Below are 27,857 nucleotides of genomic sequence, written 5' to 3' on the forward strand. Positions count from 1 at the left end.
CTTACTACTTCCCAATCTGCAAGCTCTTGAGCAAATTACCTATTTAAGTTTCCATTCCCACAAATACACAATGAGGATGACAGTAATAATACCTACCTGTTAGGGCTACTAGAATACTTACAGGAAATTGTATATGCCAAGTACTTAACTCAGTAAATGTCTATAAGCTATTTTTACTACTATAATTTCTCTTTACGTTTGGTCTACAAACATTTAGAGTGCTCCACAGCACAGGGCTGACCAGAACCTGAGTCAGCTTTCCAAAGCAGGCTTAATCGCATGTGGTTGTGCCTCCTCAATTCAGAGCTGAAGTCACTATGGAAGGACACACACAAACATGGAAGCACCTTCCAGCCCTTCTGCCTACACTCGTCTTACATGTTAAGTTTACATGCAGAAACTTTAGATTTCTGCTCTCTTCTACTGAGTACCATAGAGTATTACCTAATACTTAAAAAAACAAGTTATGGTCTCAAACCATTATCACATGAGCAACAGGTGCTTTAAAAAAAAATTGACAATGAAAATGAGCTCTAAATTCTGCAATTCCCCCACTTAATTTTCAAACCCCCGGTTTTGAAAATTAAAATACTGATTCATTTAAATGGTAGTGGAACACTCCTGAGAAGAAAATGTTCAGCTGCTTAACAGGGCTGATCTGTGATTCTGAGAAAATTGCAAATTCCATGCTATAAAGAAGGCATTTCTTATCAATTCTAAAGAAACACCATAAATACAGAATTCTACCCTAGTGCTAAAAAAACAAACAAACAACAACAACAACAAAAAACCTCTGCAAAAGGAAAGAGTTAATACACATATTTTATAAACAAAGATGGTTATCCTCAATAACACCAATAAGGAAAAAAAACACGGCATAAAGGTAAAAGGGCAGAAGGGTTACTTTCTTATGCCAATTTGAAGAGACTTTTTATACAATGTGCTCAATTCATTTTGGTAAGTCAGTGCTGCCTATTTTCAACTAGTCGATAACTGAAATATTATTAACCCACCAGGAAAAACAGTTTTTTAATGAGATATACTGATTGTTTATTAAGCAAAGTTATGTTCTTTGAGTCACAGAGACTTTTGTGCATTAACCTAAAGTATAGAAAACATTAAGACATAAGCTGATTTGAAATAGAGAAATGGGTAGTTCCTGAAACTAACTAGGAAAGTAAGAACTACAGTGCCCAATACCTATGTGGTACAATCTGCTTGAAAATAATTAACTTCAATAATCTACTTTAATAATCGCCTCTCTACAGACATGACAAACACTAAAGCTCAACTACTCAATTTCTGAGTAATTAAAAAATTAACCATCCACTTCAAAGCAACCAAGGAAACCTGTGCCCAAATAAAATGTAATATTTCAGACTCCGTGAAATATTCTGTTGCTGGAGTCAAACATCTGAATAACCGAGATATCCTTACCTCCTGCTGTGGCACAGGTTTTAGGATATTTAAAATGATTCCCAGGGACTGTGCTCAGCAGTGGATCCGACAGCACACAGCAGCTCTACATTCCGTGCAAAAGCATGCAGAATGAACCACAGTCCCACGGCTCGGACCGCATCCACCACAGGGTAACTCCGAGTCAGGTCTCCACAGCACTTTTAGGTTCCAGCTCTGCTTTGGGGCGCCCCTTTCAAGCACTTTCCTTTGCCGGTTTTGGTCCCTACCCAAGGCGAACCGGCTTGTGTGTGGGCACGAGGCTCGCCTTCAGGAGCTCACCACTCCTTCTCTCTGCACACGTACTGCTCCTGCAGCACACAGAAAGGGCCCTGCCCAAACCCACACTCGCAGAACAAGCTTTGCCAGAATAGCTCCACCCATCAGCCTCACACAGGTGAGTGCTCCTGCTCAGAAAAACACCAGTCAGTAGGAGAGTGGCATTTATTACGTTTTTAGTCTTGGAGAAAGTTACTTATTCTTTGGTTGTTTATATTTGCCATCTAGATGGGAGACAATGTATCCAAAAAAATGACAGGTGTTTCAGGCCCAAATAAAATATGAATAGTAATTGATCAAGCAGGAAGTATTCCCAGTAAAAGGACGAATCACTAAAGTAGCAGCAACAAGCCAGGAAAACATACATTTTTAACATCTTTGCTGGTAATGACCTCTAACTATGCTTCAACTAACACGTAAAAAAGGAAAAAGTATCAGTTTACACTGCCTCTGTGTGAACAACGCTGAGGAACAACACTCTGTTAACCAGAAGAATTGAAAATCCAGAATTAAATTTTCCTGAGTATGACCTCCTCCTTTATAAGGTACCCAAGTGTAAAATTCTTTTTTTCTTAAATGTTTTGATGTTTTATTCATGTTAGAGAGACAGAGAGAGACAGAGAGAGAGAGGGAGAGACAGAGAGAGAGAGAGAGAGAGAGAGAGAGAGAGAGAGAGAGAGAGAGACACAGCACAAGCAGGGGAGGGGCAGAGAGAGAGAGGGAGACATAGAATCCAAAGCAGGCTCCAGGCTCTGAGCTGTCAGCACAGAGCCTGACATGAGGCTCAAATCCACAAACCATGAGATCCTGACCTGAGCCAAAGTCAGACACTTAACTGTCTGAGCCACCCAGGTGCCCCCAAGGGTTAAAATTCTAACTCTCCTTATCCATTCAAGAGATTCAATATTTATACTAAATAACAGTGCACATAAAATTATTTGAATACATCAATTGTAAGAGACTAACATATTTTGCTACAAATGACTTTTTTACTAATACAAATGTAAATCCACATTCAGATATTTGTTTCTAGTAAACAAAATAATGCTACTATGTGCTAGACACAATTCTAAGTATTTCACAGATAAGTCTCCATTATGACCTTATGGAGTTGATTCTAATGTTATTTCCATCTTAGACAGGAGGAAACCAAGGCAGAGGGGTTAAGCAAAAGCGAAGGTCACACAATAGGGAATGTCAGATTCAAGAGACCCAGATTGTAGCTACCATGCCAAAATCTTCTGCTGTTGATCAAATTTATTCTCTCCTTCCTTTCTAAACACAGCTCTGAATATAAAATTATTGATAAATGGTAGGCCATAGTAAGAAAAACAATGAATTGATGTAATTTTAAAATATGAAAAGCCCCAGAGAATTCCAATATGTAGCAGGAACAAAACATGTTAATTTTTACCAGTGGAACAGCTGTGGATTTATGGATTGTTCTGTTGTTGTTGTTGTTGTTGTCGTCGTCAAATAGGAAATGAGGCTTTCAAAGTTTATTCATAGCGGAGAAGGCAAAGCCACTCTTTAAAAAATTGTTTTAACTAATAAACATCCTTCCTCCCACCCTTTCAGAGGTTAGTACTAAAGACAAAGGGGCTGGGTGGGGGAGCAGAGAATAGGAAAGAGAGGAAGAAAAAAGAGAAAGAAGGGGGAGGGGAGGGCCATGCTATAGAAAAGCCATCTGGGGATACTCAGTAGGACTCATAGACCCCTTGTGTTACCTAACATTTAAGCACAGATGGGAATGCATAAATTCGACAACTGTTTGCCGGAGTGCAGGGGAAGTCCATAATTAATAACAGTAACTCTCACCTGAAACCAAAAAGGCCGCCATGTATGCTCTATAAAAATACACGGTAGGAAAAGGAACTAGTAGGCAGAAACTGCTGAGCACAGAGTAAGGTCTGTTGTAACCTCATTCACTGCGGTGTGACAGCATCAATTTCCTGGTTTGGATAACGTGCCATTATGTTACATAAGACGTTAAAACTGGGAGAAGTTGGCTTTTGAGTATATGGGAGTTCTCTGTACTATTTTTGCAACTTCTTCTGACATGAGAAGTATTCAAAATTAAAAATTAAAAAATATGGCTGACTGAAAGCATCATGTGTTTTTCGTTTTTTTTTTTTTTTTAAGTGTATTTATTTGTTTAGAGAGAACGAGAGAGCATTAGCTGGGGAAGGACAGAGAGAGGGAGAGAGAATCCCAAGCATGCTCTATGCTGTCAGTGCAGAGCCCAACTCAGGGCTAGATCCCATGAACCATGAGATCATGACCTGAGCTGAAATCAAGAGTTGGAAGCTTAACCGACGGAGCCACCCAGGCACCCAGAAAGCACCATGTTTTGTCTTCCAATGACGGTTTATGGCACAGGAGAGGTCACTTGTTATTTTTCTCTCATATTTAACAAAGTGTCTGGAGGCTCTCCTGTGAAGGGCTAACATGAATCTGTGCGGGTGGTGGGGTTAACAAGGAACTCAATGGAAAGGAACAGCTACACTGTAATCATTCTATTGTTTACCTGTGTTACTCAAACTCTTCACAGTATGTCTGAAAATTCTGCAGGTTTCATGGCCTGAAATATACCCAGAATCCAATCACCTCTGCCCACTTTTACTGCTACCACATTGATCTGAGCCACCATCATCTCTTGCCAGACTCACTACAAACAGCTGCTGCCCGTCTCCCTTCTTCTACCCAGGTCTCCTATCCTTAACGTGGCAACCAAAGTGATACTCCAAATAAGGCCAAGTAACAGCTCTGCTCAAAACCTTCTAATGTCATCCCATCTAATTTTAAATGAAAGCCCAAATCCATACAGTGGTGCCCAGGCCCCAAAGAGAACTTAACTCCTTTCATCTCCAGACCTCACCTCATGGCACTCACTGTTGTGGTCAAACTGCCTTCCAGCAAATCCTGTAGCAAGCCAGGCATATGTCCAGCTCAGCAGCCCCCCATTTGCAGTTCTCTGTCTGGAAAGCACCCCCCAGGTAAGTGCTTTGCTCCCCTCCTCATCTCCCTTCAGGCACTCAAAAGTAACCCTCTAATGAGCCCTTCCCAACCACTCTACCCACCTTTGGAATGATAAGCCCACGTGGGCCACATCCCAGCACTTCCTAACCCCTGCACCCCTTTCCAGACTTTTCAGCATAGCACTTATCATACTATATATATTTTACCACACTATACCTTTTACTTCTTTGTTTACCTTTTTCTCTCCTTCGCATCACACTTGAATACAAAACCCCAAAATGACAATATTTGTCTGCTGTGTTTGCTGTTTTGGTCCTAGCACTTAGTATGTACTTCATAAATTCTGATCAATGAATGAGTACTGGAAATGACCAAAAATGGGAACAGCTGCTTTACTTACAGAGAAGACTGATTAGGGGCCTACACCTAGCACTGGCTAATGGGCATACGGGAGGTCAGGAAACATTTTTGATTACTCTAGTAGAAATTGTCCATATTTTTAATTATCAATCAACTGTTTTAGAGCAAACATTACATATAAAGGATGCAAACTGGTATAAAATAAAATATCCACCAGTAACCAAAACAATTTAGGTGAGGAAAAAGACATAAAAAGTGAAGAATCAAATTCAAAAATAAGATGGCTCATTACTATACACTATTTCCAAATGACGGATACAAATAATAGCTACTGATGGCTAAAATGGAGTCCCTTTTTATTCAAAATATAGTCTTAGGATGAGGATCGTTGAGTCACCTGGGAGTTCATTGGAAATGCAGAGTCCCAGGTCCCACCCCAGACCCACTGAATCACAATCCACAGTTTTTAATACCACTTCTCAGGTACACTGAACGCACATGAACGTTTTCGAAGCAGTGGTCTAAAGAACCTTCATGAAGAACATAGTAAACATTTCAGCGAGGAGAAAGATCAGAGTCAGAGTAAGCGGGGAAACCCAAAGTATACTGCAAGGTAAAGAAACATGTTCCTGACACTAAAGTATAGATAAGGGAAACATTTGGTCACAAAGACGAGATAGTTCCAGTTATTTATGGAGCACCTCAAATTCTAGACTAAAGATTTTGTACATAATTCTGGAGCAGAGGGACATTATGAAGTTTTCTGAAGCTAGGGATTATGAGATAAAAGTTGTATTCTAGGGGTGCCTGACTGACTCAGTCAGTAGAGCATGCGACTCTTTTCTTTTTTAAGGTTATTTATTTATTTATGGGGGGGGAGGGGCAGAGAGAAAGGGAGACAGAGATTCTTCATGCTGTCAGCACTGAGCCCGACATGGAGCTTGATCCCAACCTGAGCCGATATCAAGAGTCAGAGGCTTAACCAACTGAGCCACCCAGGTGCCCTGAGTGTGGGACTCCTGATATCAGGGTTGTGAGTTTGAGCCCCACGTTGGGTGTAGAGATTACTTACATAAAACTCTAAAGAAAAGAAGTTATGGGGGCACCTGGGTGGCTCAGGCTCAGGTCATGATCTGGAGGATCGTGAGTTCAAGCCCCACATTGGGTTAACTGCTGTCAGCACAGAGCCCACTTCGGATCCTCTGTGCCCCTCTCTCTGCCCCTACCCCACCTGTGCTCTCTCAAAAATAAACATTAAAAAAAAAAGTTTGATTCTAGAAATTCATTTTAGCAGTATTAAGAGAGAGGAAATAATCATGTGTGCACTGTATGAGCCTCCTGTGAGAGAGGTAAAGATGAATGAGACACGCTTACCCTTTGTGAGGAGACAGCACTTTGGGAGCAAGTGGCAGAGGTGCCGTTAGACTTGGCCAGGGGTAAACAGGAGATGGGGGTAGGGAGAGAGGGGTTAGCAAGCTCTCACAGAGGGAGCAGATCATGGCCTGAAGCCTGAAACACAAGGAGGATTTCAAGTGGCCAAAATGGGGAGGAGGGCACTTCACACGCTGGGCACAGTGGGAGCACTTTGAGTGCACGTATGTTCACAGCACACAGAAGCAACGCCCAGCAGAGTGCACTGGGAGAAAGACGAGATCAGGAGAGCAGAGGAGGAGGATGCCTACAAATGCTGTTACAGAACAGAGTGTGGAGTGAGGGTTTATATGTAGCGAGGAAAGACTGAAGGATACTGTTTGGGTTAATTAGTCATGAGAGAGAATGAAGGCTGATTGAAATTAGCCCATTAAGCAAGGTCCTAGAAGCACTTCTCTTCATCCTCCATTAAACCCATCTTTGCCCCAAATTCTGTTCTGTTAGTATAAGCCTTGTGAAAATCCAAATATGTTTTTATTCATGCCTATTGTAATAAGAGCTAAACATATTAAATAAATATTTGTTTTGAGAGAGAGAACAATAAACTTTATCTCTACTCAATGTTCTACAGTGGGACAAATTCTGGATTTTGAGTGAATCAACCACAAATGAGTTCATTTATGCCTTGGTACACCACACAGTGAGAGCTACGTTAAGTATTGGCCATGGTTACCACCAGACATCAGAAAATTTCAGCAAATCCCAGTTGTGAACCCTCAGGCAAGCTGCTTAACCTCCCTGAGTTTCCTGGGCTCCATTTGTTAACACAAGGTGTGGCAGGATACAGGAATACACCCCCTACCCCCAAACCTCACAGGACTGCATCAAGAGTCAAATTCCAATTGACAGAAGGGAAATAAAAGTATCCATAAACTCTAAAGCACTTGACAGATATGTGCCATTATGAATCTTCTACCTGTTTTTCCCTAATGCAGAGTATGAAAATATTATCTTAATCTGTCACTTGCAATGTATTCAGAAAGAAACTTCCCAGGGCATTCTAGCATTTTGGTACAAATCTGTATCTTACATCAATGCCTTCCAGGGTGCTGATTTTAATATCCGATTCTTGATGTACTGGCATCCAGAATATAAGGAAGCATATGTTCAATACAATGCTGCACACAGGATAAAAACCTGTACCTACTTTACTTGATACAAAATGTCTGGTCAGTGACATGTTAAGGAAACATGGTTACAGAAGAGGAAAGTGCTACAAACTCTAAGAAAGAAAACAAACAATCCAGGAGGAAACACATGAAAATAAAGGAAAGAACTATAATTAGGCAAAGTTGCAAGTAAAACAAAGAAAGCAAGACACTAAAGGACCAATTCCCTAAAAGAAGAAAATAAAGAACTTTTTTTAATTTCAAAATTATGCTACAAATTCAGACTAACTTGTTACCTTATAAACTACTTCTTACCATAAGGATTTCATCAGTATTATATCTAATTACTAAGTTTTTTCTCGAAATGAAAGCCTCAGCTACTTTTATGTCTGCTAATCAAAAAATTCAGCTGTTACCCCCCCCCCCCAAAAGCCAAATATTTATAATGCAAACTCCATTCAAGTGGCATCCAAAGAGGCTCCTTCTCCCATCATGGTCCCGTGATAACTCCTGTAATTCATTTGTCTTAGTGGTATACTGTGAGATGTTGACATATAGATTTTACCAACAAATATTAATTTTGTATCTACATAAATCTAGTTTTTGACACTCTGGGATTTAAATGACATAACAGTGGATAAATATAAATCAATAAATACTACAGCTGACATTTATTAAGTATCCAAGGGCTTTAGATGCCTTATCCCTAATCTTCAAAGGCATGTTGCCTCACTTTTTTAAATAAGGGAATTAAAAGTCAGAGAAGCCAAACGTAAAATGTGGCACAGGGATTAAAACTTGAGGTTGGAAGCCTATGCTCTTATCCCTTCAACCGTGTTGTTTTCACACGTGTATATAAATTAAATATCTAAATTAAACCTACTATCAGAAAATATCTATGTTATGGGGTGGTTGCATTAAGAAGGACCCTTGGAAATCACCTATTTGGAAAGGATGGAGTTAAGGAGAGATACAATCTATTTTTTCATATTTTATAAAGTAATACTTTTTTATTGTAAAGGGGCTGAATAATACAGAAGCAAACAGAGAAAAAAATTAAATTTCTTTTGCTGATGTCTACAATCTCATTCCCCTTTCTAGTTGGTATATATCCTTCCAGATCATTTTCTATGAATTTACAATGAGATTATTCTATGTTGTGATTTGCTTTTTCATTTAACAATAAATCACAGAAAACAATTCCATATGACTTTCTTTTTAAGGGCTGCAGAATATTTCACACACATAAATAGATAAGGAAGTATCTATTTTGAAACTGTGATTTCCAACACTTGAATATTAAAGCAATACTGCAAAGAATATTTATCTGGATGGGAGATATATTTAAAGAATGAAAAGTGACCAATTCAAAAATGACAAAGGACTTGAACTGGCATTTCTCCAAAGAAGATATACAAATGGCCAATAAACACATGAAAAGATGTTCAACATCATTCCATTTCTGTATAATCACCACCTGGATCCACAGAACACTGCTAGCACTCCAGAATCCTCTCTCCTACCCATCCCAGTCACCTATCCCCTTCCTCCCATCCAAAGTTAACTGCTATTCTGAATTCTAACACCACAGAACCATCTTAAACTCTGTGATTCTGAACTCTCTCCTCATCTATGTGGAATTATACGGCGTATGTATGCATGTACGTATAGCACGTTTCTCTCACTCAACACTTATTTTTGTGAGATTCACCCATATTGTGGCAGACAGCCAGAACTCATTTCATTTTCATCAGTGTAGAAGAATCCGTTCAATGAATGTGCCTTTATTTATCCATCCCATTACGAATATACCTCTGGTTTTTCAAGTTTTTTGACAATTAGGACTAAGGTTGCTATAAACATTCTATATTTACCTAAGAGTGAACCTGCTGGACCCCAGGGTATGTGTCAACTTCTGTATGTAATACCAAACAATGATTGTCCCACATTATCTCCCATCAGCAGTGTGAGAGAATTCCTACTGATGTATATCCTTGCCAACCTTTGGTATTATTATTCTTAAATTTTAACCTCTGGTGGGTATTAAAGAGTCAATGAGATTTCAGTTTGCATTTCCCTAAAGACTGATGACGTTTACCATCTTGTCATACGCTTATGAGCATTTTGGATATTTGTTGTAAAGTACCTATTCAAGTTTTCACTTAATTAAACAAATCATTTTATCGGTCCCTTTCTTACTGATTCTTTACACACTTTAGTTATGTGACCTTTGTCAAATATATTTCTCATTTTGTGATTTGCTTTCTTCATTATCTTAATAGCATTTAAGATCAAGTTCTGATCTTTAATTAAATTTAATTATTAAGCATTTCAGTTAAGATTACTGCTTATGTTTATCCCGAGATCATGAAAACAGGTCATGAAGATACTCTACTGTATTATCTTCTAAGAGTTTTATCGTTTTACCTTTCACATACAGATCTGTAATTCTCCCAGAAATGATTCTGTATACAGGGTTAAATAAGAATTTTATACACTCATACACACACACACACACCCTCAAGGTGACCTAGCACCATTTATTGAAATAACTGTCCTTTTGACATTGCTCTGCAAAAAAGTATCTATATATTCACAGGTTTGTTTCTGACTCTATTCTGTTCCACTAATCTATTTGTCTGTCTACCCTTGCATTAATATCAGTACCTTAAGTGAAGTTTTAACAATAAATCTTGATATTTAAAATAGTAAGTTTCCCACTTTATTGTTCTTCAAAATTGTCTTGGGATTTAGGTTTCTGCATTTCCATAATTATTTTAGAATCAGTTTAGAACCAGTTGTCAATTTCCACAAAAATTCTAACTCAAAACTTGGGGCATTTATCAGTAACTCTGCCCTACTGGGCTCTGAGCTCCAATTTTTGTTCTCCTAGGACTACTGTGCCTTTCTCTACTCTATCAGTAGATACCCTAGGGGAATAAGGTCTCCATATACTAAAGTCTGTCTTCAGGATGTCCTTTTTCTGCTTAACCTCAGCTCAGTAATTGCTTACTGCCTTATTAACTCTCCAATGCTTCAAAGAGATATTTTTTAAATTCCTGTCCAAATCTTCTGTTTTCGGAGCAAAGGCTTTATCTAAATTCCCTTGTCCTTCATTTTAAGAAGAAAATAAGCATTGCCCTGCTTTTCTCTTACCCTCTCTCCCTACTTTCCTTTCTCTCCCCTCTTCCTCCCCCAACCCTTTTTCTTTCTTTCTAGACAAAAAGGTGGAAAACGGAAGAAATGAGGAATCCCACTATGGAAATTACAAAAAAGACAAAATGTTGATCCAAGAAATAAAATAAGGGGCACCTCGGTGGCTCAGTCAGTTAAGCGTCCGACTTCAGCTCAGGTCATGATCTCACAGTTTGTGAGTTTGAGCCCCGCGTTGGGGTCTGTGCTGACAGCTCAGAGCCTGGAGCCTGCTTTGGATTCTGTGCCTCCCTCTCTCTGCCCCTCCTCTGCTCGCACTCTATCTTTCTCAAAAATAAATAAACCTTAAAAAATGTTTTTTAAAAAAGAAATAAAATAAGAATTGAAGAATTTATCAGGTGGGCTTAAAAGAAGCCTACACAGAAGAATAACTGAACTTTAAGAGAGGTCAATAAAAGTAAACTGGAAAGAGAGGGTGTGTAAGACAGTATCAAAGAGTGTAACCAATCTGTAAAGGAAAAGAGGAAGAGCAACGATTGCACAGAAGAAATACTGTAAAGATAATAGCTGAGAAAACTAAAAACTTGAAGAAAGATATCAATGAATAAATCCAACTGCTCCATAAGCTACAAGCAGGATAAACACACAAAAAACTACGTATGCTTTCCCTTCTTCTTCCCCCCATCTCAACCTCACCTTCTCCCATCAAACTGTAACTGTGATGATTCAACTGCCAATTTCTTATGGACAAGCTTCTATCTTTCTTCCTCTTTTCCTTCCTCTTCTTTTCTACCTCCCTCTCCCACCTACTCCCTCCCCCACCACACCTTCTTTTTCTTAAGGCAACACGGATACTTGTTTTCTTGATCAGGACATGGTGACTCAATGATTTTATTTTTACATACACAAATAATTGAACATATTGAGAACATTAAGAAGAACTCCGAAGGGAAAAATTTTCCTATTGCCCTTGTTGTGTAATAATATAGGGAGCTTTAAATTTCAGCCTCAAACTATAGCTGCATCTTTCAGATTTGGCATCTAACAGTAACAGATGGCAATGTTAAAAATAAATAGAACATTCAAGTTGTTTATACTGTAGGCAAAGACAGTTTTAAAGTGTGAAACAAGCCTAAGGCTAACAGAATTCACATCATCCTTTTCGAAATATATTAAGAATCCACATTTCCTTATGCCAATCCTGCAATGCTGCTCACAGAAGATAAAATACTAGCTTTTAAAGGTGTGCTGGCATTATAAGTCATCACTAATTTAGAATTAACATTGTCCTACAGGTCTATTAATAGACACTTGTTTTCCAGAACTATCAATACCTGATTAACTTTCTCAAGTTTTAAAGCTTCTGGAGCTTATCGCTATTAGAAATGTCACTTTCTCATTCAAAACATGAGAAAGTATTCAATTGACAAAATTGAATACCAATATTAAGCTAATTTTTAAAACTAAGTTTGCAGGATATCTCTGAGGCAAAATATCAAAGATGATATTTAATACCTAATAAGTTAAGTGTATACAGAAGAAATGCATATAAAAATAATGCATAAGAGACAACAATAAATTTTTGATGTTGAATTTAATAACTTCAAAATAATGATACAAAAAACCATGGTCATCTTAACAGATCAATAAAAAGTACTTGACAAAGCCAACATCCTTTTATGATAAAATCATTCAAGAAATTAAGAACTGAAGGGTGCTTCCCCAATCTGATAAAGGGCATCTATGAAAACCCAACAACTAACATCTTACTTAATGGTTAGTTAAGAAATGGATGTTTTCTCCTAAGGTCAGAAATAAGACAAGGATGACCATAGTCTTGCCAGGGAAATTGGACAAGAAGAAGAAATAAAAAGCATCCAGATTGCAAAGGAAGAAGTAAAAATATATTCACAGATGATTTGATCTTGTATATAGAATATCCAAAGGAATCCACTAAAAAAAAAACTATTAGAATAAACATTTCAACAAGATTTCATGATTTCATGATTAATATATACAAAATTAATTGTATTTCTATGCATTTGCAATGAAAAAGAAAATGAAGTCAAGAAAGTAATTCCATTTACAATAGCATCAAAAATAATAAAAATAAATTTAACAAAAAAAATGCAAACGTACACTCTGAATACTACAAAACATTGAACAAAATTAAACAAGCTCTAAATAAATGGAAAAACATCCCATGTTCATGAACTGAAAGACTTAATAAATACTGGTAAGAGGATAATACTTCCCAAATTGATATACAGATTTAATATAATCCCTATCAAAATCCAGCCAACTTCTTTGTAGAAACTGACAAGCTGATTCTAAAATTCATACGGAATTGCAAGGAACCCAGAAGAGCCAAGTCAATCCTGAGAAAGAATAAAGTATTAAGAGCAAAATTTGCCACAAAACAAACACATGCTGACAGCATGGAGCCTGCTTGGGATTCTCTCTCTCCCTCTCTCTCTCTGCCCCTACCCTGCTCACGCTATCTCTCCAACTTAAAAAACAAAGAACAGACATATAGATCAGTGGAACAGAACTGAAAGTCTAAAAATAAACTTATATGTCCAAGGTCAATTTTCTGCAAGGGAGTCAAGACAATTCAATGGGGAAGGAATAATCTTTTTTTCAAAAAATAGTGCTGAGACACCTAGATGTCCAATGGAGTTGAACCTTATACCAGACACAAAAATTAACTCAAAGTTTACTAAAATCTAAGACCTAAAACCATAAACTTCTTAGGAGAAGATATATGAGTAAATCTTGACGTTGGGTTAGGCAAAGTCTTCCTACATAAGACATCAAAAGCATAAGGAACAAAAAAAGATAAACTGAACTTCATCAAAATTAAAAAAATTTATACTTCCATGGACAGAATAAAGACAAGCAAAGACAACCCACACAATGTGAGAAAACATACGCAAATCATATTGTCTGATAAAGCACTTGTATCTAGAATATACATAGAATACTTAAAGAATATATAAAGAATGTATATAAAGAATACTTGCCAATTAAAAAATGGGAAAAGGATCTGAATAGACATTTCTCCAAAAACATGCAAATGGCTAATAAGCATATAAAAAGATACTCAACATGATTAGTCATCAGGAAAATGAAATCAAACTCCCAAAGATACACCACTTTGTAACTACTACGATGGCAACCATCAAAAACACACTAACAAGAATATGGAACAACTGAAACTCTCATACACACTGCCAGGGCGTATTGTAAAAACTACTTTGTAAAGCAGTCTGGCAGTTCTTCAAAGGTTAAACATAGAGCTACCATATGACGCAGCAGTTTTACTCCTAGATATATACTTGAGAGGTGAATATATATATATCCACACAAAAACTTATACACCGATGTTCATAACTGCATTATACATAATAGTCAAAAATGGAAACAACTCAAAATGAGTGGATAAAATATGGCCTCTCCATACAATGGAATATTACTTTAGCCATAAAAAAAAATGAGATTCTGATACATGGATGAACCCTGAAAACACTGTGCTAAGTCAAAGAAGCTAATTACAAAAGACCACTATTGTATGATCATGAAAGGTCTGGAATAGGGAAATCTATAGAGACAGAAAGTAGACTAATAGCTGCTTAGGGCTGGAGAAGAGAGATGGGGTTGAGGCACCTCTCTGCTAAAGGGTATGGGATTTTCTTTTAAGTTAATGATGCCATGTTTAAAAAAAAGGAAAAAAAACCCTATAGTCATCACAACCACAAATTAACATCTACTGAGCAAGTACCCACTGAGAAAGTTTTTTAGTAAGTTTACCCAAAGAAGGGGAATTTAACAGAGGATAAAATGTCTTGAAAAGAGACTGAGAGGAGAAAGCAGGAAAAGATCTCTCTGACCTCAGCCGTAGCAATTTCTTACTTGACACATCCCCAAAGGCAAGGGAATTAAAAGCAAAAATGAACTACTGGGACCTTATGAAGATAAAAAGCTTCTGCACAGCAAAGGAAACAACCAACAAAACTAAAAGGCAACCAATGGAATGGGAAGAGATATTTGCAAATGACATATCGGACAAAGGGCTAGTATCTAAAATCTATAAAGAGCTCACCAAACTCCACACCCGAAAAACAAATAATCCAGTGAAGAAATGGGCAGAAAACACGAATAGACACTTCTCTAAGGAAGACATCCAGATGGCCAACAGGCACATGAAAAGATGCTCAACGTCGCTCCTCATCAGGGAACTACAAATTAAAACCACACTCAGATATCACCTCACGCCAGTCAGAGTGGCCAAAATGAACAAATCAGGAGACTATAGATGCTGGCGAGGATGTGGAGAAACGGGAACCCTCTTGCACTGTTGGTGGGAATGCAAATTGGTGCAGCCGCTCTGGAAAGCAGTGTGGAGGTTCCTCAGAAAATTAAAAATAGACCTACCCTATGACCCAGCAATAGCACTGCTAGGAATTTACCCAAGGGATACAGGAGTACTGATGCATAGGGGCACTTGTACCCCAATCTTTATAGCAGCACTCTCAAAAATAGCCAAATTATGGAAAGAGCCTAAATGTCGATCAACTGATGAATGGATAAAGAAATTGTGGTTTCTATACACAATGGAGTACTACGTGGCAATGAGAAAGAATGAAATATGGCCCTTTGTAGCAACATGGATGGAACTGGAGAGTGGTATCCTAAGTGAAATAAGCCATACAGAGAAAGACAGATACCGTATGGTTTCACTCTTATGTGGATCCTGAGAAACTTAACAGAAACCCATGGGGGAGGGGGAGGAAAAAAAAAAAAAAGAGGTTAGAGTGGGAGAGAGCCAAAGCATAAGAGACTGTTAAAAACTGAGAACCAACTGAGGGTTGATGGGGGGTGGGAGGGAGGGGAGGGTGGGTGATGGGTATTGAGGAGGGCACCTTTTGGGATGAGCACTGGGTGTTGTATGGAAACCAATGTGACAATAAACTTCATATATTGAAAAAAAAGAAAAGAAAAGAGACTGAGAATCCTGTCTGAAGTAGAACTGTAGAGAACACTGTTTTGAAGTATTTTTCTCTACTAAACAGTAAAAGTAGTCTGCCTAAAAATTTAAAATTCCTATGAGAATTCTTAATCTTCTGTGAAGAAACAAGCTTCAAAAGCATATTACCTTTACCTGAATACTATAAGCAAATATGATTTGATGTATGCTTGGGGGGCAGAGGTGGGGAAATACTAAATAAGCTTTTTCCCCCCTAATTTTTATATATAGGTCCTAACCCTAAAAGATACTTTAAGGAAAATATTACAAATAAATTCTGAGGCCCAGCAAATTTTTCTTTTTCTTTTACTGCGGGCAGAGTATGGAGAAGGGCAAAGAAAGGTGAAGGGAATATAATACAAGTAGGAGACGTAAATCTGATTACTTCCTCTTCCCTCCAAAATCTTTCAGTCTTTGTTTTTGTTTTCCTTTAAAAATTTTATATAACATTAAAAACTTCCAAGCTAAGTATTCTGTACAATCTACCTAGATTAAATCACCCCAATAGGGGCGCCTGGGTGGCGCAGTCGGTTAAGCGTCCGACTTCAGCCAGGTCACGATCTCGCGGTCCGTGAGTTCGAGCCCCGCGTCGGGCTCTGGGCTGACGGCTCAGAGCCTGGAGCCTGTTTCCGATTCTGTGTCTCCCTCTCTCTCTGCCCCTCCCCCATTCATGCTGTGTCTCTCTCTGTCCCAAAAATAAATAAACGTTGAAAAAATCACCCCAATAAAAACAAGTTTCCATTTTGATTTTCACCCCCTGTAACACTGCTTTATTCATTAAATAATCCACATATTTATATAGCACTATAAATATACTATTAAGTAATGAGAAATGCTGTTTAAAATAGTTTTGAGGGGCGCCTGGGTGGCGCAGTCAGCTAAGCGTCCAACTTCAGCCAGGTCACGATCTCGCGGTCCGGGAGTTCGAGCCCCGCGTCAGGCTCTGGGCTGATGGCTCAGAGCCTGGAGCCTGTTTCCGATTCTGTGTCTCCCTCTCTCTCTGCCCCTCCCCCGCTCATGCTCTGTCTCTCTCTGTCCCAAAAATAAATAAACGTTGAAAAAAAAATTTAAAAAGAAAATAGTTTTGATGTTCACAATCATTGATAAAATATACATTCCCTTCATTTATTAGTTTCCAGCTAATCACATCATTTGTGTGAGTTCTTTAAACCTGTTATTTTCATCATTGTGTTCATTAATAAGCTATATCCCTACTATATAATTATAAAAACAAATAATGACAAAGATTAATGGAACAAATAGTTCTTTGAAATTATCTAAAATGTTGATGTATCTTTGTGAAATGATCAATAAAGAAATAAGAATATTTTAAAACTCAAAACACCTAAAATTAAGAATGCATACATATCATTTCAATAAATGGCAACAGCAGCAAAACAAGCTGGGTGCTTGCCTACAAGAGAAAACCTGTTTCTTTAAGCAGTTGATAAAATCATCACCCTGATGAAAAAGTGTACTCACCTGGTTTTGGCACTGAGTTGGTCACTGACTGGGGGACTTTCTGATTAATTAATTCCACGCAGTGTCCAGGAAAGAGACCCACCTAAGGAAGAAAAGCAGCAGAGAGAGGATTCTAAACCAGAGAGCAGACCAGTGTGTGAACAGTGCCAATTCAATTCCAGTAATATACTCCACAGTCCCTCCCAAAGGATTCTATTATTCCAAGACTCTAAATCACAGATGATACCAATTACACAAACAAATAATAAAACAATCTGTTGCTATGTGTGTACAGGGTTGTGTTTTATTCGTCCAAATATCTAAGTCTGCTTTTTTAGTGTTAGCTTTTAATTTACCAAACTTTTTTTTTTACACCATTCAAATATGCAGTCTGAAACCAAGCTAAGCATGCAGTACCTATAACTTTTACCTCTTAATAACTTACTTTGCTGAAATTTCAACCTAGTTGTGTTGGTATCTCCACGGCCAACTTTTATATTTGTCTTCTCTATAATTAAAAAAAATAATCAACACTAAACCACATTCAAATTTTTTTGTGAATTTTCTGCTCATTTCTCCCACAGGTTTCATGAAAAATGACAGGACTAAAATAAATTGGTGAAACAACACTCATTTCACATCCTGCTGTTGTGAAAGAGCTAGTAGTGTGTGAATACGTGGGAAAGCAAAAGAGAAGAAAACAACCAAACTCAGCAGTAGTGACAGACTCTGGCTTTGACAAACACACCACTTTGACCTAATCTCAGAACTGCTCATGGTGTTAGATACAGAATCCTAAGAAGTTATATTAGGAAAATACTGAGATCACCCACAGACCACCCAGATCACACAGAGATACTGGATAGCCAATAGAATAAATACAGAGATAAATAGCTTGGAAACAAAAGTAAAAAGAAGATCTTTGCCAATATTTATAGATGTTTCCTTAGATAGGAATATAATCAGGCTACCATGCAACAGATGTTAAAGCTGAACATGAAAACTACATCACTTTTACATCCCTCTGTTGACAGACTCGGGAAGAATGGAATGGTCTTCCAAGAGTTATGACTCATCATGAAGTTCTGAGCTGTATAATTTCCATCTGTGTGGGATTATTTTCACATATGCATTTGCTGCATTCTTATTTCGATTTCTGGATCAATATTCCATGGTAGTTCTTAAGGGTATGAAGATGTAACCAGTTATCATGAGTTGAAAAGGGGTTTTTAACAAGTTATCAGTTTTGTTTAAAAGCTCTCTGATTTGGGGATTCTTAAAGTCCCTATGCATTGCCTTCCAAAACAATGCTTTGTTTGTTTTACTGGTGAAATTTCATACAATATTTTATTCAACTTCCTATTTAGCCAAACAAGTAGAAATTCTTCCAAGATCGATTAGAACCAGATAAGACTCACCTTGAAAAACCCTTCTCATTCCTTCTTACACAAATCCATTATGAGAGGTTAACAGTGCAGCCTCAAAGGTAAGAGTGCTTGGGTTCAATTCTAGGTCTGCTTACAAGATCAGGTTCGCAACCTAGCCTCTGTTTCAGTTTCTTCATCTAAACAATGTAATAGTACCTAGCTCCTAAGTGTTGTTATGAGAACTAAATGGATCAGCATAAGCAAAATGCATATAGTTAGCACCCATTAAATGTCAGTATCCAATATGTTGGTTACCAGAAGACCTTGAAGGCTCCAGCTCCTCCATTAAATGGATGACACATAATACTTACCACCTTCTGCACATACAGACTTAAGTTTGTTTCCTGCCTATGAAATATCATTTTTTCCATAAAATTAGAATTCATTTCAACTTATAAACATTTTCTGCAATTTTCTAGAGAGAAAAGACCAGGATCTAAATAAACTTGGCCCACCTACTTACTAGGCTCTGTGATCTGGAGCAAATTAGTTAACATCTGTTTCAGTTTCTTAATTTGTGAAAATGGGGATAACAGGAGTGCCTGGGTGACTCAGTCTGTTGAGTGTCCAACTTCAGCTTGGGTCATAATCTCAGGGTTGGGAGATTGAGCCCCACAGCAGGTTCCACACTAAGTGTGCAGACTGCTTAAGATTCTCTCTCTCTCTCTCTCTCTCTCTCTCTCTCTCTCTCTCTGTCCCACCCTCTCCCCTGCTCACACATGCTCTCTCTGCAACATAAAAAAAAAAATTTTTTAATAAAAAACAGGATAATATTAGCTACTACAATAATTTGTATGAAAGCACCTAGCCGAGTTTCTAAACATGAATATCTTTCAGCAAATACAAACTAGTTTTTTGTCACTTCCTAACAAAAACTGAACAAAGTTTAATGAACTTCTTTGGGGAACTATATAATATATATCAGTTACATTTGTACCTTTTAAATTTGTCTCCATGCATTAGCTTTAAATATATGCGTGAGCATGCTACTGTGTGCTATGTAAAGGTCCATGGTATGTTCCTTTACTGCCTATCTCCAATCCCTGCTCACTTGTCTCCCTTTAAAATAAAGTATATTACCATCAGCTAAATTATATATTCAGTGCCCACACTCCTTGCATGCAGGTGTAGCCACAGCACGTGTAAATACAGCTCTATTACCACTATTCTGTTTCCTTCCTCCTGTTTTGAATCCAGGTATCAAGATTGGATCTGTAGTGGCCATCATTTGACCTTAAAAGAAAAGCCAAGAGAATCTTAGAGATTTCTGCTTAGCATCAGTTAGCTGCTAACTCAACAGCCATCAGTCACTTTTTCTGTTCACTTTTCTGTTTCTTGAAACCAAAAGCATTCCTAGTTAATAAGTCTTTTAATTAGAAGAATTGACTCTATAAATTTGTGAAAGGCAAATAGATTCTATTTTCCTATTATAAAATTTCCATCATAAAAAATGAAGTTGTGTTCTATTGAAAATATACACAATAACGTAACCTTAAGAAAGAACGTAAGTAAAACTAAAAATATACTTAATGAACATTTACTTTTCTGATCCATACTGAAACTAATATTTTACCAAATATCAACAATTCTGGCAAACTCAAAATGTCAATGTTAAAAGCGACTGGAACTGTGATAATATGATTTATGTATGAACTATGTCATCCTGTGTCATAGATTATTCTTTCTGCAGCAGTGACAATTTCTAAAACTCTAATTTATAGGACTGAGATGGGTGAGGAAAATTGGGTATATTGGGAGGGGCCAAGATGAGTTTCAACTCCAGGAATAAGAAGGAAGAGAGAGAAAAGACCAATCTATCTAGAGATAGTCCCCCCACCTTATCCACAGTTTTGCTTTGTTTCAGTTACCCGCAGTAAACCATGGTCTGGAAGCAGATGATTCTCCTTCTCACGACGTCACAATGCCTACGTAATTCATGTCACTTCATCTCATCACATAGGCATTTATCATCTCACATCATCACAAGGAGAAGGAGTACAGTACAATAAGAGATTTGGAGAGCGAGACAGACCACATTCGCATAACTTTTAGTATATTTTTAGAACTGTTTTATTTTATTATTTTTGTCAATCTCTTACTGTGCCTGATTTACAAATTAAACTTTGCCATAGATATATATATGTGTATAGGAAAAACCTAGTATTTACAGGGTTCAGTACTATCCATAGTTTCAGGCATTCTCTGGGGGAAAAGGGAGGACTACTGTATATCCCAAAGTGTGCTGATAAAATTAAACAACTGGCTCTCCAAGAGGAAGGGTCTTGATTTATAGTGTTTGCCAGAGTCCATGGCTGGTGTCAAGACCCGGTGTGTGTCAAGCTACCAACAAGACGCAACCAAACGCAATTGCAAAGAGATGCACAGTAGCCTGTTAGGTCGTATTTATACCACACAGAACACGAGGCAGAAGTACCCTCAAGAGCATAGGTAACAGTAAAATATAGTGAAATAATTATAAATAAAGTTTTAAGTATTTATTACCTTTGTTTTTAATACAATTCATTTAACTAAAAATTCATAGGCTTTAATTTTTAAAAGCAGCTGTGTTTCACAGTTGTACCACCAAATTCCTAAAAATTTCATGACTTGCTCTGGCTCACCACTAATCTATACCTACACACTGGGTCCTGTGCCTGTCGTAACCCTAATAGCTCCTGGGAATAGGTTTCAGGCAGCTTGACCAATACATGGCTTCCTCTCCAACTGCAAGTGAATAAGGAAAGACCTAAATGCAACACACTGCAATCTGAATCTTCTGACCTTCTTCTACATTGAGGATGGGCTCACACAGTAAAGGAAATAGGCTTGGTGACAAAAGTCAATGTACTGAAAAAAATATTCTGGTACAACTTAGAGGGAATGTTGGATAAGAAACTACTGTCTTAAAATAAGGCTGGAGCTTTGGTAACAGTGAGAATAGAATGAAATCACTGCTTACCAATGGAGCCTAATCCTAACTATAGTCTCTCTGAGGCAACTAATCAAAATCTAACAGGAATTGCAACACAACAATGTGCTTATCACTGTTTTTTTTTAAAAAAAATTCTATTCTAATGGTTGATTTATGTAATTAATGGCTAGTGAAAGTTTAGGACTTAGTATAACAAAATATTTTTTTGTATTAAGCATAGTGAATGAAGTCATGCTCTTACTTCCAGAGACATACCACAGATTTTTCATCAATGTAACTATGTGGCCTCAGAGAGTTTCTAATTTTTCATTTTCAGACTACAACTTCCTATCTTCCCAGGTCTCTAGTGTTCATATATTCCATGACAAGAGAAGTTCAAATTCAGAGATACTGCACCCCTTTCCTCCCTGTATTTCCCCACTAGGGTACCATCTCCCCTTCCAATCATTTGTTTTTACTACTCAGTATGAATCTGTGATTGATCATTTGAACTTTAAAATATATCAGTATTTGGGGCGCCTGGGTGGCTCAGTCGGTTGAGTGTCTGACTTCGGCTCAGGTCATGGTCTCACAGCTCTGTGAGTTCGAGCCCCACATTGGGCTCTATGCTGACGGCTCGGAGCCTGGAGCCTGCTTCGGATTCTGTGCCTCCCTCTCTCTCTGACCCTTCCCCGCTCACACTCTGTCTCTCTCTCTCTCTCTCTCAAAAATAAATAAAATCATTTAAAAAGTTTATTTAAAAATTTAATAAATAAAAAGTATACCTTTATTTCTTTTATATGTGAAAAATACTGACTTCTTTGAAATTGTAGGTATTGTTTGTATATTTCATTTCAGAAATCACATGGAAGGATTTTAGAAAATATTTATTAAAATGAGGGGGTGTAAGTTTGAGGAGTTTAAGAACTACTGCTCTAAACCATTTTGTTAATAATTTCCATGAAATTGAACGTTTAAATATCATTTGGTAGGACATATTCTGATGCTATAAATTATCAAAAGGCTATGAAGAAATAAATTTATGGTATCAATGGCAGTTGCACTAATAAGAAAAATAAAAATAGGAACAATACAGAAGATAATTTAAGAAAATTTACATATTTTTATGATCCAAGGGGGAAAAATGCAAAATTGGAACTCACCAAGCTTGTGAACTGGTCCTGGCTATACCATTATGTACTGTCTTGGTGAATCAGAATCAGCACAATTTATCTAAATTTTTTGTCTCTAGATTTCTGTAATTTTTAAATGACAAGGTTAGGACGAGACGACCCACTATCATTGTTTCTACAAGGAGACAAGTAGAAGCCACTACCAGTTCGTTAAATTACTTTTGTGATCTATTCGTTGCCCAGAATACCTAGGATTTGATCTAAGCTCGGATATGAAACAGCAGAAAACAATGGGCAAGTTGTTTAAATCCACATGCTTTAGTTCTGTCATCAGCAAGAGATGATAATAGTACCTTCTTCACAGAGTTATAAGAACTAGAGATTAATGGAAAGCACTTAGTACAACACATTTAAGAAGCACTTTATTTGTAGTATAATATATTCCCTCTTTACTTGAAATTATTTAACATTACCAATGAAAATTTATAGTATATGATTTCCTGAAACTTAACTAGAGAGGAAATGTTGTGCCTCATTTAATAGTGAGTCATGAAAAGGCGTAGCTTTGGACGCCATACATAAATAATATGATCTTTTTGTAAAGGAACAGGTAAACTTCACCCCTCTGTTAAACTAGTATGGGGGACAATGTTCCCAAATATCTTCCTTTAGAATAAAGAATACCTTTTTGAAATAAGTTACCTAGAATCATATTAAACTCCTGAGCTAAGGGACCTTTTTATTGTCCATGAACTGCTTCTCTGATATTTGTACACAAAAACACTAACATGACATTTGGGGTAACTATGAAAAATAAAACAGCTGATCCTTTACCATGTTGTAGAGAGCTAAGAGAACGCAAGCTGTATAAAATTCTGTCTATCTCTAAGTGGTATTCTATCCATTAGGTTAACTATGTCCCAAATGTGTTTTAAGGAAGATTTCCTGGGGGGGTAAAGAGAGTATTTGCTAAACTGTGTTTAATTTCTTCTTTTATCTGTGCATAGGATAAACAATGGGAGGCCACTTGGTGATTCTCACATTTTGTGCTGAATAACTATCTGAAGAAGTTGGTAAAATTCAGATTCCTGTCCCCATTCCCCCAGATTCTGATTGGTAATACCTCACTTTAACATGTTTCTCAAGTCATTCTGATGCTAGCTACTCCCAGATAAAACTCTGAGAAACTGCCTAAACAAATACTTCTCAAAGATATTGACATTTTGTATTTGTGTTACGTCTTTTACCTAAGAAAAAAGGCTCCCCAGATACCTCACCTCTTATTTCCAAGAAAACTCCACAGCCAGGCACAAAAGCTGATGCCATTTAGTTTTTAAAATAAGGGAAAAAAAATAGTTGTGTTGGGTTTTTTTGGTTTTTTTTTTTGCTTTTGTTTAAGTACATTCTATGATGAAACACTTCAGAAAACAAAGGTAAAAGATGATACACTTTAGGAAACAAAGTAAAAACAGATTTTAGAATTTCTATAGTTAATATAATTTCACACTTCCTACTCTGAGAAGTTTAAGAAAAGAAACAGAGTCACGGTATAATTTAAACACATGGGTGAACTAATCCTTCTGTTCCCACAGCTAAATTATAGTCTAAAACAATACATGGACCAGAACTTGGAAAAATGCTCAACTTTATCAACCACTGGCTGAGTAGCAGCTTACCTACTACGTACAGCACACAGTGAGCACTGTTTCTGGGCAACACCTGAACCAGAATCACATAGATAAAAATATGGTCTTACGCCTCATCCCACCATCACTGAAACAGAATTTTTGGGCTTCGGTCCTGGGACTTTATATTTTAACAAGTTCCCCCGGTGATTTTCAAATACACTAAGGTTTGAAAATCAGTGGTGAAGGAAAAGCAAAGCAATTACTGGTAACAGAAGAATGAAGAGAGCAACATAACACCCTTAAGTATATTAATAAATCCTATAACTTGGACTTTATTTGCAAATTATGACAACAATTTAATACCATTACGCACCTATTAAAATGGCCAAAATCCAAAAAAACCTGAGAACCATCAAATGTTAGTGAGAATGCTGAGAACAGCATCACCTGCTGGTAGGAATGCAGAACGGGACAACCACTTTGAAAGACAGTTGGTGGCTGGCTTCTTACAGAGCTAAACACAGGCTTACCATATGATCCAGCAACTGCACTCCTTCATATTTACCCAAAGGAGCTGAGGTCTTATATCCACACAAAAACCTGCACGTGGATGTTTATAGCAGCTTTATTAATAACTGCCAAAAACTGGAAACGGCCAAGATGTCCTGTAATAATTGAACGGAAAAATAAACTCTGGCACATCCATAACAACGAATATTAGTGACAGAAAAGGAATTCTCGAACCACGGAAACACACAGAAGAACTTTAAAGGCACACTGCTAAGTGAGAGAAGCCAGTCTGACTACATACTGTATGACTCCAACTGTATGATATTTTGAAAAAGCCAAAACTGTGGAGACAGTAAATGATTAGTAGTTCTCAGGGGTTATGAGCAGAGAAGGATAAAAAGGTAGAGCACAAGGGTTAGGGCAGTGAAACTACTCTGTATGAAGCTGTAATGTTCATACATGTAATTAGGCATTCACTAAAACGCACAGAACTATACATCACAAAGAGTGAACCTTAGTGTAAACAATGGGCTACGGTTAATAATAATGTACGAAATTTGGTTCATTAATTATAACAAAAAGGCAAGCCCCCAAACTATTTTAATCATTGTGGGGCAGGATGTGAAACTGACATTCTGTATTATATATATCCAAATATTCTGTATCCATGTGATTCTGGCCCAGGATTTAATGATCCTCAGACAACTCTTTTAGAAACAGTACTTATTCTATGCTATCTGTAATCTTTGCAAATCAGCTGGTGGTCAGTAAAGATCAGCATTTTGCCAATGCTATACAATGAATTTGTAAAGCAAGATGTTAATAATAGGAGAAGCTGTGTACATGTCTGTGTGGGGGCGGTGGAAGGGATTATATGAAACTCTATACTACCTGCTCAATTATTCTGTAAATCTGTACTAAAAATGAGGTCTAATTATTCTCTTAATAATAAAGTCACAACCCAGCAATGCACAGCATCAGTTCACAGCAATACACAGGAAAGGCTACCATACTGATGCCTGTACCTTGTCATGCCTTGAGGGCTGGCCAGAAAGGAGACAACAAACACACGTGACTGTAACAAAAGAAAAGCAGAATCCATGTAACAAGGCGTGAACACTTCAAGTTGAGCAGACACGCAAGTGGAGATGCACAGGGCCTGCATACTGACAGCACACTTCCAGAAAGCTTTCCAGCAGTGCTCAGAGCATGATACTACAGAGTTGGCATCCATCCTGGGAAGCAGTGGCCCACATCCTTGTTCCCCTTTACTCTCTCTTCTGGGAACAGTCATCTCTAAATGGCCTTGATCCCCAGGAAAACTACTAGAACCTACCTCAAGGTAAAGCCCAGCCCCTACACATTATTAGTGCAGGCTTCCTGCCTTGGTGGCTCCTCCCCGCATGGTCCACTGACAAAGCCCAGCTTACAATGTCCATCTGTATGTCCAGGATCAGTCAAGTTAGCTAACTGAGGTGCTGGCCGTTTCAGTCTGATCTGTCCGCCCCGCTGGACATCCCGCCCTCAGAAGAAACACACAAGACTCTGCATTCCAAAGTCACCTTGTCCAGGAAAACTTCCTAGAACTCCCAGGGAATCTTGCTGGGCTCTGAACCTACCATGCATCTAAGAGACCCTGAGGGGAGCACTGAGGTCATACCAGACATGCTCCCTGGGGCATAAGGCCCCAGGGTGCCTGATTTAAACTAAGTTTAAGGGTGCCCCTTAAACTAACGAGGGCAGCTCTACTGTTGCCTTTTCTCACACTCAGGTGTAAGACTCTAACAATTCCATGGAGTTAAAATATATACATGTAGAGCGCCTGGGTGGCTCAGTGGTTAAGCGTCCGACTCTTGAGTTTCGGCTCAGGTCATGATCTTACAGTTCATGAGTTCAAGCCCTGCATTGGGCTCTGCGCTGAAAGTGCAGGAGCCTGCTTGGGATTTCTCTCTCCCTCTCTCTCTGCCCCTCCCCAGCTTGCTCTCTTTCTCGCTCAAAATAAATTAAAAAATAAACAAACATAAAATACATATATGGGAAAACCAATGGGCTAAGCCATTATTCCGGTTCTTTCAAACTTAAAAATCAGCGATCTCATCTATAATTATCATATTCATGGAATAAATTCTAATTATCTTCCTCTCTCAACGAAATATTTGAGTAAGGAAGGGCATATGTTTGCCATTTAAAAATACCTAACAAGGGTAGAGAACATCACAAATAGCTTGAAGAGGAGTTTTTTCCTAGATACAATATATTAATCATCACATAAAAACAACACATGGTAACAGAAATGTTTCCACCAGTAAAACCTATAGGCTTTACAGTCCTTAGTTGGTTCATCTTTACAGCATTTTTTGCTGGCTGGGAAGGAAAGATGTTCTTTTTCATAGGGCTGAAAACTGAGGTGGATGAAGTTAATAATGAGACTTAAATGCAGAAATCCTACTTAGTGCTCCTCAGGCAATGGGATGGGGCAGATGTGAATTTGAGACCCTACTCCATCACTTACAATTAGGTATCTTGGCTGTTTATTAAGCCTCTCATATTGTTTCCCCTCCATAAAAGGAGTTAATAGCTTTGTGAAGATTAAAGAAAATATTGTGTATAAAGTGCCCAGCAATACTTTGCACCTAACAGATGCTCAATACATGCCTCCCCATTCAACTTCCCCCTGCAATAAGCCATGAGGCATTCTTACAAATGGACGAGTGTTTAGGAACAGCAAAGAAGAGTGGATTGTGTGGATTATTTCCTTACAGTACTGGGCTCATTTTATAAATGAAGTTTTGACAGTGACATTTAAAAACCAGTCCTGGTTTTATAGGTGACCCCCCACAATGCCCACAATCAACTCCCCTTTTCAAATGCATATCCTAACATGATCTAAACAGAAATGACTCCCCTTCCAAGACTAATTAGGATGAAAAAAATTTTCAGTACTATATAAAAAAACTTTCACTATCATTTACAAATAAACCCTTTAAGTTTAAAA

The 27,857-nt window shown here is 37.8% G+C and overlaps 1 protein-coding gene across 5 annotated transcripts in view; it reads right to left on the minus strand.

The window, feature by feature from the left end:
* Positions 1–27,857, minus strand: part of ARHGAP32 (Rho GTPase activating protein 32) — a 302,758-nt gene that overhangs the window by 60,366 nt on the left and 214,535 nt on the right. For 4 of the 5 annotated variants that reach the window (XM_043579809.1, XM_043579808.1, XM_043579812.1 and 1 more), the window contains one exon: positions 17,275–17,356. In XM_043579809.1, the coding sequence (XP_043435744.1) occupies positions 17,275–17,356 (82 nt within the window). Of the gene's footprint in view, positions 1–1,437; positions 1,772–17,274; positions 17,357–27,857 lie in introns of those variants that run through there. The other variant, XM_043579810.1, reaches the window with a different exon arrangement.

Source organism: Prionailurus bengalensis, chromosome D1 (genome assembly GCF_016509475.1).
Source record: "Prionailurus bengalensis isolate Pbe53 chromosome D1, Fcat_Pben_1.1_paternal_pri, whole genome shotgun sequence".
NCBI lineage: Eukaryota > Metazoa > Chordata > Mammalia > Carnivora > Felidae > Prionailurus > Prionailurus bengalensis.